This window comes from Pseudoliparis swirei, chromosome 20 (assembly GCF_029220125.1).
Source record: "Pseudoliparis swirei isolate HS2019 ecotype Mariana Trench chromosome 20, NWPU_hadal_v1, whole genome shotgun sequence".
Classification (NCBI taxonomy): Eukaryota; Metazoa; Chordata; class Actinopteri; order Perciformes; family Liparidae; genus Pseudoliparis; species Pseudoliparis swirei.
The window spans coordinates 16,771,867-16,791,862 of NC_079407.1; the positions used below are offsets into that span (position 1 = coordinate 16,771,867).

A 19,996-nucleotide genomic window follows, 5' to 3' on the forward strand; every position below is an offset into this window, starting at 1 on the left:
CCTTTTCTTTGTTATCAAACTTCAGAGCGTTGGAAGTTGGAAATATAATTGAAAATTGAAAGAAATTGTATTAAGCCTTCCTTCAGTTTTACTTTTAGCACCTTTGCAGTGTCCTGGAATGAAATTGATGACATAATGTGAGCTAGTCGAATTTAGATTTTATACAGAACCAAAAAGAAGGTAATTGCCAATTTATGGTTACGGACATAAGTTAAAAAAAGAAAAAAATACAGTCGAGACTACATGGACTATACTACAGAGATTGATACAGACCATATTGAGAAGAGAAAACAGTTACTATTTGTGCTACAGTATATGCTTTTAATTACACATGACAAGACACTGAATTAATTGAAGACATGTCACTGAACATGACCTGACACAGAAAGTCTCACCTCTTGTGTCATCTTGTTAACCCCATCACCTTCAAGTCCAGCTCTGACTCTGAACACTAACTCAGTTCAGGGTCACCAACGTTTGTTTTCTATATTATATAAGGTTAGATGCTAATCCTTCTATTTACTCACACATACCATCAGACTTGGTGCCAAAATAATAACCATGGTTGTTTATGATTAACCAGACTTAAGTAACTTAGGTAACGATGTTCACTCAGATGGCCAAACACAAAAGCCTGGCCTTGTTTTAAGCCCTGAGATATATACATATTTATCTTCATGAAGCCAGCTTTGTTGTTGTTATTTTCTTAGAGTTCACGAAGAACAAGAGGTGAAGAAGGTAAAAAAGAATAGAAAAAGCTGCCAATAAAATCAAGAGTCTGGACATGCTCTCTGCTCAGGACACCGGAGAGTATCGAGGTCAGAGGTCATTCATGATGAAATAGGGTGCAGCTGGTCATAGAAGAGAAGCAGCGTGGGATTCATAGTTAAGTGTGAGATTGGAGGTCATCTCACACTCTATCTGATAAAGGTCAGTGACACCATTTAGTTCCCTGGCAGATTGACAATCAAAGCTTAACATCTGGATCGGGTTTCTCACCACAGACAAACAGCAATAAATGTGTGTGTGTGCATGTTTGTTGGTTGTTTTTGGACAGATTCAAGACGACAGCACATAGAGAAATAAAAAAAAGAGTAATCACCAAGCACTGTAAGTTCAGCTATTTCACTTTCTCGTTCGCCGACCATGTTTGTGCCGACGCACACATACTTCCCAGCATCACTCTTCCGGGCATTTGTGATCATCAGCTTCCCTCCGCGTATCTGAGGGAATAAAACGAGGAGGTGAGAGGCTTATCCTGGAGAGGAAAAACAAGAATATTAGAGTGTGAGAGACACAGGGGAGGGGGCCTCTGGCTGACGCAGAGAAAACAGAAAATAGAAAACAGCATAACTCAAAAATCACAAAACATTTCCTGATTGCATTCAAGAATGGCTCTGAGCACTTCCTTTTCCCAAAAAGCCATTATAACACGATGATGAAATGTACTCACAAACACATAATGGCTTGGTGCTAAAGAGGGCTTTTGCTCTGAGCTTACAGAGATAAAGATAAACTGGACTACTCCATCTCTCTAGCCGTTTTTTCCTGTTACCACTCAGCTTCCACTTGAAGTCTAAATCACTATCAGTCGGCCTGTTCCTCCTCAGGAGGAATCCAAAATACGCTTTCCCAAACCAACACCACCACAGCCCCCTGAGGGAAAACATGAAGTAGACAAAGCATTGTCCATTTGCCTCAAAGAGCTACAGGACAGTTTTGGCTATCATTTTATGTTTTTAAAAGAATAGGTTTTGTGGATTAATTTAGGTATGCGTGTGCATATAACTACAAGTGAGAGCAAGTGAACGTGCATTCAAGCACACATGAACAGCACACACACCCGGCAGATAATGTGGGTTTGTCCAGGTGAATGTCATGTCTGTTATTTCTCAGGGCTTTGATTACAGGCCAGAGGAGGTGCTTTGTTCTCAGGCAGTCAGAAAGGCAGCCCCGGCCCCTGCACAGGCCCCTCAACCCTTCTCTCAGCTCATAGCCATGCCAGTCAGCACAGACACGGACAATAGTATGGTGCACCAATGATCTCCTTGCCTTGATGGGGGCTTAAGGTTTTAAATGCACATATCAGCCTGCGAGACCAAGATCACCACCTGCAAGCATGTCATCGATACCGTCATTAGAGTGCCACTGACAGAGAGCTTGATACACAATATTGACAATGCGTGACTCCCATGTTAAACTCCAGCCCTCCCACATGCATGTTCACTTGAGAGCTACGGTATTTCTGTAAATATCCACCACTGAACTTCACATGTAGCCAGGTTTTCATCACTTGCATGTGATGAACAAAACCTATGTGTATGGATTTTAGTTGGTTTTAGTCACCAGGCTAAGTATCTAAGATTCTTGAAGTACAACTGTGCAACTATACATTCTTTTGTTTCAGAGGCATTCTTCAGCCCTTCAGCCCTGTTTAATATTCATGGTAAAGCAGGAGGACAGAGGGACTTGAAGAGACTGGGGAAGGATGGCTTATTTAGGGCACCCCATGGTGCTGGAGGGGTTTGAAGTATCATTATGTTACTGTTTGTTTGAGGAAAGGCTTAACAGCTAAAACACTGTGACACTCACAAAGGCCCAAGGTCAGGGCAGACCATGCAGCAGAGAAAGAGGGGGGTGTACTGATGGGTTCACAGAGCTTTGACATGAGGATCCACTTAAGGCCCCGTCTACTCCATCTGTATTCTTCCTCCTGTATGTCTGTAGCGGTTTCCCATTCTCCACAGAAATACTTGGAGTGCCAGAGCAGCAGGGACTCTAAGAGCAAGTGAATGAATGCAGCAGCGGCCCATTTCTTCTCTGCATGCATGTCCTCTCCACACAACACAGCAAAGCACACAGGCGGCTGAAAGCCCCAACAATCTGACCATTATCCCTGCATTACAGGGAGATGGCTCTATCCTGTTGCCTTTTGTCGAGTGTCATTTGGCAATGCTGATAATGGAGGAAAAAAAGCCTCTATTCAACATGTATTATGTTGGTATTCACACAGCAGTTCTTTTTACAGGCTGATAATTAGCCACAACTATTACACAAAAGGAGGACGACAATGTGCTGCACTGAGGTCGTTTATGATGTTCCCAACACACTCTTGCTCTCGGCAGACAATGGTCTAGGTTTGAACATCCTTTACTCATTGTTCCTGAAAGACCTGTTTGGCCAAGGTTGAGAGGGATGAGGCCAGCTGCTGCTAGTGGCTCAGCAGCATTACAGGGTAACAGCCCTGCCTCACTCTTTATGGAGCGGTGGGAAACTTTTCAAAACCGCCCCACATGAAGTCATAAATATATGTGACACACAGCTGCCCACAATGGAAAGAAAACCAAAGGGTTCCTTCTGATGCGTCTTCCTCTCTCTGAAGTTCATTCCCTCTTTATGCTGCAGCCACCAAAGCCACGCCGACCCATCCCAGTGAAGTGCAGTACAGAGAGAAAATGGTTTAGGACCTCGCTCTGATCACCAGTGATCACCAAGGAGACTGCACGTTCCAGCATGTTGCACGGTGGGAGGAATGAAGTGAACCAAACAACAATGCAGGCTGGATGAAGGAGGCCCATTGACGAGCTCAGCTGTTCATCACATTATAGAGATTCCAATCTCTGCCTCCCTCTCCAAAGTCCTATATTCACTGGCACCAAAATGTACTATACCGTACACAAACCCTGCCCATCAGCTCATAATCATCCTATTTGTAATACAGCTTGATCTGTGAACATGGTTGTCCACACACCGTCTAGACTCCTATCCGTCACCGCAGTTGATTACACACAATAGCAGTACATGACGTCTAGCGCTACTTTAAAAGCTGTCTTTCGGGAAGTCAGTGAGGTTTTGTGCCTGACAGGAAGTGTACAGCGAGCAACACCAGCTGGTCCACATAGCTTTGGTAAATCCTCCAGACCCTGTTTTCAGTTCCACAGAAAGCCCAACACTGATGCAGGCTACATGGACTCAACTGTCATGTAGCCTGCATTTAAGCAGCAATCTCCTGAATGTCCAGTCCAAAGATTGTGCAGTGCAGAAAATCACATTCGCAGCATTGACAATAAGTCATCACTTCCACCACGTGTAGGATGGATGTTTTTGCCGAAATTATTTATAAACAATAGAAATGTGTGTGTGTGTGTGTGTGTGTGTGTGCCTGTGTGTTCAATGGGGATAACATGCAATTATGGGGAAGGCCATGTGAGCAGACCATGCATAATACTGAGTTGCACCTGGGCTGCTGCGCTGCGTTAACAACATGAGGTAGTTTGCCATTCGGTTATAACACAACTGAAAAGAGGTTTTTCCTAAACGTATGCTTAATGTTAGGAATTTGATCTTGCTCCTCCTTAAAATCAAATATTATTTCTCTTTTTCAGTTGTGTTCATCACATAATAGCAAACTGCCTCATGCTGTATTGTACCAATTGAAGAGTAGGCACAAATAGGTCATTATGTGTAAATGCAGCAAATACACAAGACATACATGATCCAAATGTGTAGAAACACAAGACAAACAGCGACTTCAAAGGCCACAAGAGTTAATTATATATAGCATAGAGGTTTAATGCTTATGAGTAACTGACTTAACTCAGGGACATATATGATTTAATTCCCTTTAAACTAGATGATGCGCCTGTTTAATTCAATTATGCTGCTTAGCGGCCAAAGACAGACATTAAAGCCTTTGCAGCTTGGAAAAAAACTCAGAGGACAAATACTCACGCTGTTTGGTTTTGCGATCAGGGCTTAGTGCATACAACCTCAACTGGCCCTCATGTCATGTGCAGGCAACAACCAGCGATAAATTAATGTTTAAACTTACCAGGCAATGAAAATGGCTTGTGCACAACTAGCTCAGGCCGTATTACAGAGTTGAGTGTCTGTATTACCATCTTGCATTAATTAGCCGGCGATAATGTGGTTGTCCGTGACTCTACTGTGAAGTTTGCCATAGTCAGCATTTGGGGGCCAAACCATTTGACTACTTCACAATGAAGAGCTAGAACCTTAAAATGCCACCAGTCAGATTGTGAAAATGGGTTCCAGAGCCACAGCTCAAGTATTCCCCCTCACTACCTGTTTGTGCGAGCCGAGTGCCGAGTCAGCCTTCACTGTACTTGCCTAAAGCACACATCCAATCAGTACAGTATGGACCCATAATTGTGTTTGGCTAAGACAGTTTGAGTTAGGACTATTCCAGACCTTTGGTAAGTAAGCATGTGGAGCTGATTGATGCTGCTGTACCGGCTGTGCTGCTGTTCTAATTAAAGCTGAATAATTGGTGGTTTGGTTGTAAATCAAATATAGCGTAAAGAGTTGATCGTGCCGGCACTGGTGCTGCTTAGTGCAACTTTCTCCTCTTTGATTTTGGTCAGCTCGTTTATCCCTCCTGATCTACGCTTGCCCTCGTTGATTTCATCAGCAGGTCATCCCTAATCAATGTGGTGTTGCTGACCGAGGGAGCAAGACTGATTCTATATCTACCTCAGTCATTAGAGGTCGTAGCCACTGAAACGGACCGCTCTGGGTTTTGGTAATTGCAATATGTGAAGAATGAGGCAAACACATCAATCTTTCAACAAACACAGAATTGGTGGGAAGGATTCAAACTGCATCACTATCTCATACATTTAAACATATCATCCTTGTCTACAAAGCAGTCTCCAGGCATTGAGTACCCTATGTGTCCCCAATGTTAAGGTTGCTGCCCTTTGCATACAGAAAAAAGAGTCTTACAGTGATTCTCTCATCTCGGTCGTCGATATTAGTTCCATCTTTTTTCCATGATATCGTGGGTTCGGGATGTCCACGTGGAGGCTGGCACTCCAGCACCGCCGGCTCTCCTGCTGCCACAATCACATCTGCAGGGTTCTGTCTGAAGTCATCACGAAGAACTGCGAAAAAAAGAGGAGAAGAATTAATTAAATTAATGTCAGGGTATCCTCCTTTTGGGAAAACTCAGCAGCTTAACAGTAAAACAAAACAGATAATTTAAGAAACATAAAAAAAATAGATATACCACCTTAAGCTGTTCCTACATTTAGAAAAACCAAAAGGCAGCTCATAAAAGGAGCAGCCCAGATGTTTTGTAACACAAAATTAGTTCTGCACAGATGACAAAATGTTATGACCACATTACTATTGATTTGCTATGAAAACAGTAACAACCACAAAATGTGTTGACAGCATAAAGCATTGTCAAAAAAAGGTTTGTATAGCGTGGGTACACACCAGGCTTCTGCAGTTATTCAATGGCCCACTTGCTCACATATATCCTTTCTGTCAATACGCTTTACAACAGCAATAATGAACACATATTTGTTCCCATCAACATCTCTATAGCAATGACCTTCCTCTTTGTTGAGTTGAACCACACAGACTTCATGTAATGCCGCACACACACGCATACACACATCTTAGTGTACAACGAGCACCTCTCCATCATCAGCTCTTCATCTCTCCCTGATGATTGATATTTACATCCCCACGCTCATACACCCATTCTATCTTCACATTGATGAAAATCTAGATCTTATCCACCATCGCTGCCTTCTGAAGGACTTTGATATGATGTGATTCATATTTGCATTGATTTTCTCCGCTGAAGGTAATGTGAAAAAAAGACGACACAGCCATGGTTTTTCATTATTCCACATAAGATATTCCACGATTCCTAGTCCTCATTTGTTGGTACACATCTGATATTGAATAGATGTGAAGGTTTAAAGAGATGAACTGAGAAATAGTGATTTTTATTTGGGGCTTCATGCAAAACCAGCCTCACCTAAAATAAGAAATATTTCCCTGGTGGCCTTTTTAAGAATATCCTATCAATATAATTTTAAAAAAGCAGGTCAATGCATTTCTAATTTTTGAAGGGGAGAGGAATAACATATCTCTGCACCAAATATCAACCGAGTTACAGATAAACTGAAGGTTTATGAGAGGGGAGAAAGTAATGAAAAAGCCACAGGCTGCCTTCTGCAGGAAGGTGCCAGTAATCATTTCCCCAGCTTTACTGCATATACGTACACAAACTCATGAAAATAGCGCTTGTAAATTTCAAGCTGAAATTCAGGCCACACACAAAGTATGCAAGGTCAGCGCAGTGTGTGCACTGTTGTCCCTTTTTACATGTGGAAGAGTAATGTGAGTAGATAGATAGATAGATAGATAGGGTTGTGTGTGTTTTGGGCATGAAGCCGAGCTTTTGCAGTCTATTGTCTCAGGCTCCCCAGCTTGCGCTAAAGTCACCTCAGTCACAGATCAAAGTCAGATTCACCCCGGGACCCCCTTACCTTCTGACAGCCAAACGATTCCTGACTAAACCCCTTAAGCACTTAATTTGACAGTGCAGAGTCCAGATAGAGTCCTCTGCTTCTAAGTTGTAACGTACAGGGGGAATCCTGTTCAACAGTATAATGAGGTGGTAATAGCTCCCTCAGTCCATTACCCCATAATCACACACACACACACACACACAAAACACACACACACACACACACACACAGCTGTAACATTACCTAGCCTCAATTCTTTAAAATAGAAAAAGTTTGTATCAGAAACAATTCAAAAGGATTCCAGTGATATTGTAACACTTACGTATATACCCCTTATGAGGAGTTATAGATCTACAGACACATGCACAGATGAATAACGCTGATGTGTGTGACCCGCCGAAATCTTCTCTCACACTCACTCTTATCCAACTCACACTCAGCAGTGCAGCTGCGTGGTGAGTGAGCTCATTTGGTATGGTTAAACGCAGATAGTCACGCAGGAATGCAAACGTAAACACCAAACATCCGATCCCTGAGAGCAACAGCTCCTTCTGAAGAAACACTGTCTCTAGATGCATCAGTCACGTCTACCTGTTATTGGAATAGTTGGCTTTGAGAGTCAAGCTGAGTCAAAAAACAAAGATGCCAGTCAGCCCTGGCTCATGTCAGATTTAAAAGTTCATTTTATTAAACGTTCCAACATCTGTCTTTCTTGTTTTCCTTCGTGAGTGTGAAGGTACACACATGCTACATCGTCTGCTGACAATATGTGAGCAGAATCCTCTTCATCAAGAATACGTACACTTGATAAATGAAGTGAAGCGCATTAAAGAATTCCCATTTCTCCAGCACGGCTCATGCGGAGCTTGTAATATACGCTTTGGTGAGCGAGTTCAGTGAATTTAAGTGTGACATTAAGTGCATATGGTCTCCTCAATCTGCCTCCCCTGCTGGCCTTACTGGAACCCTTTCAGCTAATATGCAGATGCGTTTGTCCCTCTGGAAAAATAAAAACTGATGTGTGGGGAGGAAAAAAAGGGAATAAAGGATGCTGTATCGACGAGCTGGGGGCCCAGAGGGATGGCTGGCATTATCCAGTGTTTACACCAACAGCGCAGTGAACTCCACCCCTCCATAACAGCACTAGCTCCCTCACCTTGCTGCCCTCTCTCCTCCTCCATGCCAACACCTCTTTGTTATAAACACAGCTGAGTGTGGTGCGGCAGACAGCTCCGAACATCTGCCTTGTGTAAAACAAAATCCTCTGGGATGGAGGGAAACCGAGGCAGCCAGACTCTCTGTCTGAGGGTCGGACGGACACAGATTTGGATGCGGTACAAAGGCCCAACGCTTCCGCCAGAGGTCCTGTCAGATGCGGAGCTGTGGTGGAATCGGTTGCCTCTGACCCCCCTTGGTTTGAATAAAGCATCCAACATTCCTCCTTCTTGTATACATACTGCATGAGGCCCTACTCGCCTGCCTCCTGAGCTGTTCCTGTTCTAGGACCCAGAATAGGGTGAAAATATGGGAAAGAGAGTCTCTCATGCTGTCCTAAAATTGTGTGGTTGTGTGTGTGTGTGTGCGTGTGGTGTGGTTTGTGTGTATGCTTGGGATAATGAGCCTACTCTGTCTCTCTAGTGAGCCTGCAGCTGTCCCCTAGCAGATAGTATTTCCTGCACTATTAACAGGGGGGGCCAAACTCAATGTGTGTGGATGTGTGTTTGTGTGTGTACAGAGAGATGTTCAGTTTGTGGCCTAATATGTGGAAATGGGCCAGAGTCACCGGTCGCAGCATGAAGACGCCTCTTTGTCCGTCCTGGATTTGCTCAAATATGCTGATGATGGGATGAAACGGAGTGAATATCCGGACCTGGACGGCTTTCAATACGCTTTGTCAACGTAAAGTGATCTATTCTGCATTGCATCTCCTCTTTTCAGTCGGCCAAGAACAAAACACATCCTATCTCATCTGGCTGACATGCCTTGTCGACAGGCCATAAAACAACAATCTATATCAAAGCAGAGTTTGGGTTTACACTGGCATACATTTGTTGAGCGCCGCCAAGTCCAGTCTCACCACAATCCACAGTACAGCTTTATAAATCACTCCCCAGGTCCACAGTAGCAAACTGAAGCTGTGCTGAGGCTAACGCAATTAGCTGCCATCATTTATTCCATCCAAATCCTCCGTTAAAGGTCAGCTGAGATCGCTGCTCCCATCTCCTAAGACTCCCAGGTTCATCACCCCTACAAACTATCCCCTGTCCAGCCCACACACTCACACAAAGGCACACACACACATAGGCAGACACACGCGCACACACACACACACACACACACACACACACAGACGCATGCACTCTTCTCCTCAGGAAATTGAAAACAGATGTTTAAATGTCAAATTAAAATGAGATTCCCGTGCTACCCCTCCAACATTAATGAAAATGAAGATTTAATGCCACACACAAGTCTGGGTAGGAAGATCAGATGAGCTTTGTTCTGAGGAAATTAAACCAAGTACAACAAGCTTTGCCTCAAATCTTTGGAGGGATACAAAAACAGACCCACCAGGGAATTAAATATTTATCAGAAGGCACCCGGAGTCCATCCTGCAGAGATGGAGCACAGCATGGGTCTCGCCTTTGGCTTTGGATTTTTCCTCAAAGCAGAATGGACATTACTAGCCCCCTGAGGGACATGGAACAGCAGGGAAAAGGAACCAGAGAGAGCAAGAAGAACCTTAGAAGCAGGAGAAAAGAAAGAAGCTGCTCCATATATTGTTTTATATCTCTTGTCCTTTCTGTCTCTCCTCCTGGTTTCCTGGAGATTGTTATGCTTCTTCTAAACTAATTTAATTCCCTCTATTTGCTTTACAAGCTTCTACAGATGTTACCCGAGGACGTACGACAGGGGTGACCGGTCAGTGCAACAAACACAGAGGAAATAGCAAAAGGCTAACCAGCTCCATATGTTCATAGTTATACGCGTGAGCCTCAGCTGCAGTGGAATTGCTCTTTCTCTTCCATTCAAGTCAATGCCTGAATAACAGCAAAATATAAATGAACGTATAAGAAAAGAGAATGGATGTTTCAATGCTATTTCATATGGAAAGAAGACTGTCACATGTTCACATATTAAACGATACTCCACTGTAGCCTAATGACACATGTATCTGTATTAAAATAAGTCTTACATTGGCTGAGCTTCCCTCCAGTTCATGTCTGCTTACAGTACAACACAATTCCGTCATGTGTGTTGCTTATACCCCAGGCAATACTCTGCCTTACTCACAGTGCAGCTAAACCTTCCCACATTGATGCTGCCCACTTTGCCTCCAGCTCTGTCCTGTGGGACAAACACTCATTCTCTCCCCTCTAGGTATCTCCCATTTTGTGTCTAAATTTCTCACTCCCCTCTCAACGTTTGACCCCCTTATCTTACCTCTCTATCAGCTCACGTACGCTGAGCAGCTTACATCAAAAACAGGCTCAGAGAGATGGTGCGTTAACCCATGCCACCCTGTTGCAAAGGGGATTTGCCAGTGATGTGCGTACAGTGTGTGTGTGTGTGTGTGTGTGCTGGTTGGTGTGAAGCCATAACAGGACTTCTACTACGTTTTTTTGGAGAAGACTGCCTGCCTGCCCCCCTCCTCCTCCTCCTCCTCCTCCTCCTCCCTTTGTCCCCCCCTCTCCGACCCCACCATCGGGGGGATGAGATTGGACATGGCAGGCTCCCCTCTTTCTCAATCTGGCTCTCGTTCCTGGGCTCTGAGCTCATGCCCTCTTGCCCACCCTGCAGACACTCGATACGATCCTTAGCATAATACTGCCGGGGACGGATGATTATAGATAGAAACTTCACAGCTATGTACACATACACACATACAGAGACAAAACTAACACAAAGGAAAGTTGTCAATAATAAAGGACACTCTCAATAGAGCCATCCTACACTCTAATCCCAAATGTTTTGCTCTTTTAGAATTTAATTTACAGATTTAGCATGTACATCCAAATATTGTATTGATAAATAATGTCGAAAATAATGGCACCTTTCTCGACAACCGTGACATTCAATGCGAGGTCACATCTGCAGAGTCACATTGGTAAAACAAGCTCGACAGCCTAAGTGCGTGGTTCACCGCAGGAACCTTGTGGACACCAGTAAATATGTCAACAGGAGCACACAGACTATTACCCAACTGGCCTTCGGGGTTTGCACCTGCAGAGCCCTGAATGCCATGAGGTCATCCTCCAGATTTGGATGTGATGCCATGTCACTGGACCTGAGACAGCATGCCCCTATTCACTTCTAGAAGCCATGTATACGTGTCTATTACTAATTAAACAAAACGTAGACGTACATATGAACTTACTTGGTATAAAAATCGGACGAAACAGAAAAACACGATGTTACTGAATAAATTACCATGTCTTGACCACCGTTGTCATTCCGTGACAGATTTGATCAGCATCCACAGAGAGAAGAGCACATGTGCTACTGACTGCAGATGTAGATACAAATGCCATGTAGGGGAATGAAACACTCAGGCCCTGTTGGTGTGTGGATTAAAGTACAGGTAAGGCGAGGGGGTAAAGTTATTTACACTGTGCTGTTCCTGATGATTAGGGTCTATACCTGGCACTGGCCCCACGGGCAGATGGCTTTGCGGACCTTTCGGTGGCACAGCAGAGGATAGAGAGCCGAGTGCAGAGGGTTCAATCTCAGCGCCTCGCCCTCTACGTTACACACTTCAAGACACACATGTAGACCTCATGTGCATAAGTATCCAACAGCAATTATGTCTGTACATGAATAAACACACACACCACATAAAGGAAACCATTCCCCCACAGCCGCACGGACAGAGAGGCCATTGAGTGCCCGTGTTTGTTTAAATGGTCATAAGTCTTTGCGTCAGGCGAGAGAGAGAGAGAGAGATGGCGTTTGGTGAACACGGCGAAAGGCACAGAGGGCAGCGTGGAGGCAGGTTAATGTGAGTGACTGAGTGAGTGAGTGACTCGGCACCTCATTCTTCAATAAACAGTGCCTGTGTGATTGGAGGGCTGGGAGAGCAAGAGTTTGACTCAAATAAAGAGTGTTTCGAGTGCAGGGACTGCACAGGCAGGAATGTCGGAGTAAAAAAAGAAAAACAGAGCGACTGTTCAAAAATGTTAGAAAAAGGAAGAAAACAAAACAACGTTAAAATCCCATATAATTCTAATAGGAACACCCACCACTACAATGCAAACTGTGTCATACACATCTGTGTGGGATTATCACATTTAAACATAATGAGTGAACAACATAGACAAGCCACTCGTGGATTAGTCAGCTTCTGACAGATCAGCTCGTCCACTCCGTCTGCAAATGAAAGTGATTTCAAGGCTGCTTTGATTCTGAAGAAGAGTGCATTACCTGTTGTGGAAACACGGCATTAGGTGTCCCGGTTACTAAAAATGCACTCAGACATGTATAGTTTTCTCATTAAAGGCAGGCCAAGCTAAATCTAATATTCCGTTGACACAGCACAGAGCTGATGCCAATGCAATACACCGTGTTTCCATCCAATTTCACAATGCTGTAAAATATAATGAGGGAGGTAGGATAAGCAGGTAAATAAACACATTTTACTACTGGAGAGTGGCCTTTATTTGTAGCACCACCCCCCCCAACAAAAGATGACTTCATAAACCAGGTATTCCAACACTAAAGAACATACAAATTGTATGTTTATGTCCTCATTTGCCACGCCAGGTTGGTTAGAGTGAATCCCGTCTTCGGTGTTGTCAGTCTGTTTCATCAGTGGAGCTCTGCGGCCCACTCCCTGAGGATGAGGAGGCTATGAGAAGCCCAGAACCATAACACTCACCGCACAGGCTTGAGGCCGAAGGTCTTTTCATAGCGATACAAAAGAGCATCTGTAACACTATAGTGCACACACACGTGTACAATATGCTCTCTCATGCTCTGCCTCTTTCTCCCTCTCACACACGACACACACTGAGGCAATGAGCCTCTGATCAGAGCCCTCAGTACCATGTCAAAGGAATAAACAACATGAAATGTGGCTGTGGCATCCAGGCACATCTTGACAGCAGAAGAAGAGTAATTGTAATCAATGTAATATACAACTAGTAGTTAATCTCCACATGCTCAGCAACATTCTACATGTGAGGAACATTCAAAAGCACTCACACAAGCTATGATATGAAACCACAAGTGTGTCTTATCTGTCTGCATTTTGGTTACATCTTTTCTCTTGGCATACCATGTGATTGTTATTCTAAGAGCATGGTACAAACCCCTCGGAGTATGTCTTTTCCTAATGAGTGCATCACTTTAAGAACTGCTTTCTACTGAAAACAGTGTTCCAACAAAACTGCTGACAGTGTGTGCTGCGGATTGTCCATCGTAATGGGACCATTGATTCCTGGAAAGAGAAGTTGCTGTTGCATTTTTTTTAAAGGGAATTACTCAATGCTGGAAGCACCAAGAACAAAATGCACTTCCTTTGTATTGAGGAGGAGGTCCAAATCTCAGAGATGGATATCTCAAAACCTGGATATAAAACTAGCTATCTGCATGAACTTGGGGCAAGTTATAAATGATTTGAACGTTTGTATTTATTTTTGAATCTCTACCCTCATTCTTTGCCTCTAAATCCTTCACTCTTTTCTCACTGCAGTTCTGTCTTCACTGTCTGTGTTCAGCGTTACTAGACTGTGGTCGCCTGTCTGAGTCTTCACAGTGTAATAGGATTTCACACAATGCAGTATATGCGGATCCCACATTTGTCACCATAGAATGCTCACTACAGTAAATCCCTTTACCTCCAGAAGAGCTGGCATAAACACACCACGAGCCGTGGAATATCTTCATCCACTTGTGGCTTAATCCTGCTACGTGTTTCATAGAGCTCAGTTTAAATGGTGTCAGTTATGTTTGCTGACAATATCTCACTGTGTGGCCCCACAGGCTAACCCTCTCCCAGCATCTGCAAAGATGAGGGCTTATTAAAACAATCTTCCCAATTAACATTCCAAGCCCCATGAGCCTCAACAGCCCCCCCCCTCCCCTGGTCCTCCTCCACATCTGACTCCTCCTCGGCTCTGCCATGACAAAGAGGCTGTGTGGGACCAGCCACGAGAGCCTTGGCTATGACTGGCTCAAGAGGGGGATGTGAGGCAACTTGTTTTTCTTCTCAGAGGAACCTCAATCTGTGTGGTTATCTGTTTATACATGTGTGATTGTTTGTGTGTTCATCTGTGTGTGCGCGTGTGAGAGGAAAATAGATGGCAGAGGGAGGGATGTTACATGTCCAGATAAATGAGTTACAACCAGCCAGGGCGGCACCGACATCACAAACGGTCCTAATTTCATGTGACATGCAATGATATGGGTTCATTTGCAAGGGGTGGATAGCACATGATCCCAGGCAGGAAGGAGTACTGTAAGAGGAGCCTGTCAGCTCGCTAACTCACCCCATCAGAGAAATTACGTTCATAAACACAGCAGAGTGCCATTTGACCTGGCCCTTACCCCCATCGGAGCATTCTAGAACACAGACATCTGCTGCAGATCTTTTCACTTCTCTATTAGTGTGAGATCTGGCAATCAGATAACAGGACGCTCCCCAGTCCCTCGCTCGTCTTCCCAAAACAAAGGTGTATTACCGACAAACAGTGGAGACTGATGCAGTGCTATTCTATGGTGGTGCTGTGCAAACAGGGGGCTGATGAGGAGACCTCTTCCAATGACTGCGGGTCTGGCTTTGCTTCATGTCAGAGATAATGTAAATCAAACGCATCACACAGGTCCCGCTTGCCTTAACGCAGCTAGAGGAAAATCATTAAGGAAATCGGCAAAAGTAAGATCGATTAAAAAAAATATTCAAAACCACAAATAAATAACAGCTCAGTGATGCCAACTCTTTTCCAATAAAAGAAGCTTGTAAAACAAGCTCTAAAAACTAAAATATCTAGGGAGAAAGTTGTCAAATCTGCATTATTGACAGCCCGTCCACCAGCTTGTGGAAGACTCTGGGGACGCGCACTGAGACAGGGGCAGAGTGCGTGTAGGCTGGCAGGAAGGTAGACAGGCAGGTTGCATGCCTGATCGTTTTATTTAAGCTGAATAAAATGATTGGATGGATTATTAACACACACAGAATTCCGTCACATGCAGCATTTTACTTTTCGATTGTTGTCGGAGTGTAAAGATAATTTCAACAAAACAAACAAAAATAAGAATAAGAATATAACTAACTTAACAACAACTTCAACTGCTAAAGCACAGCTTGGCAGAGGTAAGTATTTGTGTGTGATCTCTGACGTGCAGGCAGGAGTGTTTGCTTGTGTTTCAGATCCCTCTCCTCAATACGCTGCCAGTCTGTTTGGGTTACACTTTATTAAGTTCTCTCTGTGAAATCTTTTGTCGATTAAGGTCCTTTAAAAACAGCCTTTGTTTGAATCTAACCTGCAGCCCTCTGCTGCATATTGTCCACTTTAGAGTTTATCTTCACTGGAAATATGGACTTTCTAATACAGGCAACAACAAAAAGCACATAATCTTTTAAAAATATATAATTAATTGAAAGCAGAAGAGCTAGAATTCTTCCGTTCATTGTAAATTGGTGTAATGTAAATATTAGCCTAATATATGTCCGGAAGTAGCGGAGTGAGTGTTTGTTGAGGAGAACAGTGCGTATCAGTCGGGACGGGGCCATAAACCAGGATTACATCAGCGGCTGTTGGGGAGACGACTGAGAAAGAGTAATATGATAGTGCCTGTGTGGAGGGAAACAGGCAGGCACAGAGGAAACTGGGGAAGGAAAAAACACAAGGGGATCCAATGTAATGCTACAGCAGATCCCTCAGTCTTTCGTCACGGCCACTTTCATTTCCACCACGCTGATCCCTCTCCAATCATTTTACCAGGCACAGGGGAGACAGGGAGAGAGGAGTAGGAAAAGGTTGTAATGGTTAAGTACAAGTTTGGAAGTGTGTGTGTGTGTGTGTGGGGGGGGGGTCCTCCAGAAATATAGGGCACAGGAATGTGAAAGAGGGGTGGGACAAAGCAAGTAAAGGTACTGGGATCCAAACATGTGCTGCAGCTCCAGAGAGCACATCTTTCTCTGATCAGTTGCCGTCCCCATTTCAATGGTTTCCACATGGATCCTAACCTCTCACAGATGGACCAGAGGAGATGAAAAGACACCCATATTCCTATCTAAGAGGGGATCTGTTACAGTGGGAAGAGATACCGAAAGGACCGGCGCGAGGAGAATGCCGTCACAGATAGTGTGCCAGAAAGAAATAGAGAGGTGAAATATCATCGATAGCACTCGCTCACCACGTGAGTGTGCGCGCCTTCGTGCTCATTGCCAAACACTATTGGTGCTCTAGCTCTTCACTCCATTTGTCAAGCAGTCCAACATGCAATATTGAGCATGGCGGATGCCAAGGAGAAAGTGTTGTAAGTGTGCCAGAAATTACCCTGATCCCTGTGAAATTGACACTGTAAGGTTTCAAGACTGATGTTAAGCCCTGGATTTTCCATCTTTACATTTTCATTAGATGAGGCACAGACAAAAATAAAGAGCTTCCTTCATAGTTGTTTCTACTTCTTTGGTTTATGGTATACTTTGCTACTGTGTTAACATGACTGAAACATCTTGGCAAGCTGATTTATGATCCCTCTTCCCAGGGTACAAAGCCAAGCTAAGCAACGGGGGAAATGTAAGGCCACCGCACCAACTCTGCTCACAGAGGACTCTAATATATATACTAGATTTCTAGAAGTGGGAGAAAAACATTTTCCTCCTCTGAGGTACTGCTCTCCTGCAGCTGAGTTCCAGCTTGGCAGCCTGATGAATAGAGAGGAGTGTCAAGGTGCACATACTGTCTGTATTTTTTATGGTGATTTTCTTTTATTTAACTGTATTTCTGTTTCAGCCTGGCCATTCCAAAATCAATCTTCTCCATCGTTAGATCATTGGCGATGTTCTACCGTTTCAATGTCATTCTCCTGTCAAGTAATTTCTGTCTGTTGAAAAGCAAGTGACTCATACAGCTGTTCATTGAATTCACATCTGCTGAAACCATTTTTACACCAGTAATGTAGTGTTATGATGTCTGTATAATGTGACACAACGTATCAGATATAAAAGAACTAAGAGATGGCAGACAACTGCTGACTTCACTGGGAGACATTTAAATAGAATATTAAATACTGGTCTCACATCTTTTCAATCCCATCGACATCTGAACAATATGAAGACCTAATCACATTGAAGACGCTTCCTCTGGCAGCTAATCCTCTGGGGAAGAAGACGCGCCTTGGCGAGGATGGTATGAAACCTATCAAATGTACAATATAATAAACTTATTAAAGATCAGCCGTTGGCATTTTTCAATTTTTATTTTAATCAAGGCAACTAATCCTTCTGGTTTCACTTTCTAATCAATTTTCTCGTTTTCATACCTGTCGCCCAGTTTGCTGTGGCTGTACGTGGAAAACTCATATTTAATCTGACAATTGACAAAACATGTACATATATATACTGTAAATATATATATATATATATATATATAAGTACATTTTTTCAACCATGACCCTCAAATCTTCTCTCTCCTCCTCTTCTGCACTGCGCAGGTTTCTCCATTGACAACCACCAGAAGGAGCAACCTCTAGTTCACCCCTTCATAACAAATTATACTCAAACATGGATGCCACTTCCAACAGGCATGTGGTCATCCAAAAGCCCCCGTGCATCGTAGACAGGAGCCCATCTGGGGAAGAGGAGGGGAGGAGGGAAGGGGGGGGGGGACGGAACACGACACATAGTGGAGAAGAAAGAGCTGGCTGAATGATTTGGAGGATAAGGGAATGCAAGGTAGAGTATTGGAGAGGATAAGATGGGAGCAGATGTCTGAGTTTTTCTACCAAAAGGAAATGAGATATATCTTGGAATCGAAAAACAATGAAAGCATCAGGATGATGACACACATAACAAGGCCATGCAGAAGTTAGCTGCTTGGCTGAGATAGCAGTGTGTGTGTTCTCCTCCAAGTTCCACACACAGTTTTGAGGGAGCGACGGTTTCAGTGTGTGTTTGAGGTCAGTGGCCGTGTGTACACGGTGTGTAAAGAGCGGCCGGGTTGTGTGGTCAGTGGTACATCTGATTAGCACCTGCTGAGCCAACTGGTTCACCGCACTCACCCAGCGCAGCAGAGCTGGGGGCGTATAACAAACAAGCCTGAAACAAACATGTAACAGTCTTCTGTGCCAGCAAACCAACTGTCCCCTGGCTGAAAGAGTATGTGATCAACAAGAAGGGGATGAAGCTCCCCAAACCATCACCCTCTCCCTCAGTATCTCTTCAATACATTAAACAACGGCACAGATTGGTCAGGACGCAGCCAACAGATAAACTCTTCCGAGATAAGACATGCCTAACGTGCCTCACATGGGGAGACAATTTACCACAACATGCTGCCACCGCATCCCCTCTGAGCAAATCATCACATAAATCCATGTTTAGTTTATGCCAGCCCCAAATATGCCAACAAAGCCAAGATAAGAGTGCACGCAGCTAAAATGCTACATTGTGCTCAGCAAAGGGGAAAAAGCAAATCGGGGGAAAGGATGTGATCGGACTTGTTGCAGAACATGAGGGTGTTCAGTTTGTTGTGGAGAAGAGCAAAATAAAATCACATCATACGGGTGAGACCTGCCAGGGTGCCCAGGCCATATGGGTGACATTTAATGTTCCTCCACTACCTCAGTTGAGCATTGTGTTAGATTTTGCTGGGTTGTAAGGGACTGGAAATATCCCAGCATGCACACATTCTAGGTCTAACGCGGCGATCGGAACACACAATATCAGCCTGATATCAGTTGTGCTGGTCTGACACAGTGATCATCTCAAAATGTTAAAGAACATTGTGTAGTTCTCAACATAACCCAGATTGCCAGACATTTGACTTTCTATTGGAGTTTTCAATCCACCTAAATTACATATTTTTGGAATATGGGTTGAAACTTGCACTCAAGCCACATTATGCCAGATGAAAAACAGTGCACATATTTTACCTCAACTAAAACACAAAATGACATTCCCCTGCAAGCAATTGGATCTGACCACAACGTTTCGCAGTGATTACAACCCCCTACCCCTCCGCAGTACCAGCGTCCATATGCCCTCTATTGTCTGAATCCCCACCATGTTGTCTGTATATGGGAGAGATAGCATCTCAGCAAGCCCTCACCTTGGAGCTCTGTGGCTTTTCTGAGACCTTCAGAGCCTGTGGGAGGCAGCACACCTGCACACCAGACAATAGCAGTGGCTTGCATAGATTCTGCTGGTCTTTGAAGTGGCAGTGGATGTGAGCTCAATACCCCAGGCCCCTTCTTTTATCATGCATCCCTCTGTGGTTTCAGCATGCAGCCTGTGTGACGAGAGATGGCTTTGAGATGAGTCTACCAGAGCTTTTAAGGACGTTCAAGTGTTTGGTTGACCAGCTCCTCTACATCAGAAAAGGTGTTCACGTCAGACGTACACTAAGCAACGATTACAAGAATGTCTGAGGGGCGTACATGCTGCGGTACACTTGCGGTCTGATCTACTAAATGTTCTTGGCACAGTTAGTTGGCGTGGGGTCAGGTATCAAAAAATATACATGTGAGGGAGAGACAGGTCATGG

General features: G+C 44.0%; 1 protein-coding gene across 8 annotated transcripts in view; it reads right to left on the reverse strand.

Annotated features, from left to right (window-relative positions):
• Nucleotides 1–19,996, reverse strand: part of robo1 (roundabout, axon guidance receptor, homolog 1 (Drosophila)) — a 228,977-nt gene that overhangs the window by 38,314 nt on the left and 170,667 nt on the right. For all 8 annotated transcript variants that reach the window (XM_056440345.1, XM_056440346.1, XM_056440344.1 and 5 more), the window contains 2 exons: nt 5,746–5,903; nt 1,103–1,223 (listed from right to left, as the gene is read on the reverse strand). In XM_056440345.1, coding sequence (XP_056296320.1) covers nt 1,103–1,223; nt 5,746–5,903 — 279 coding nt within the window. The remainder of the gene's footprint in view (nt 1–1,102; nt 1,224–5,745; nt 5,904–19,996) is intronic.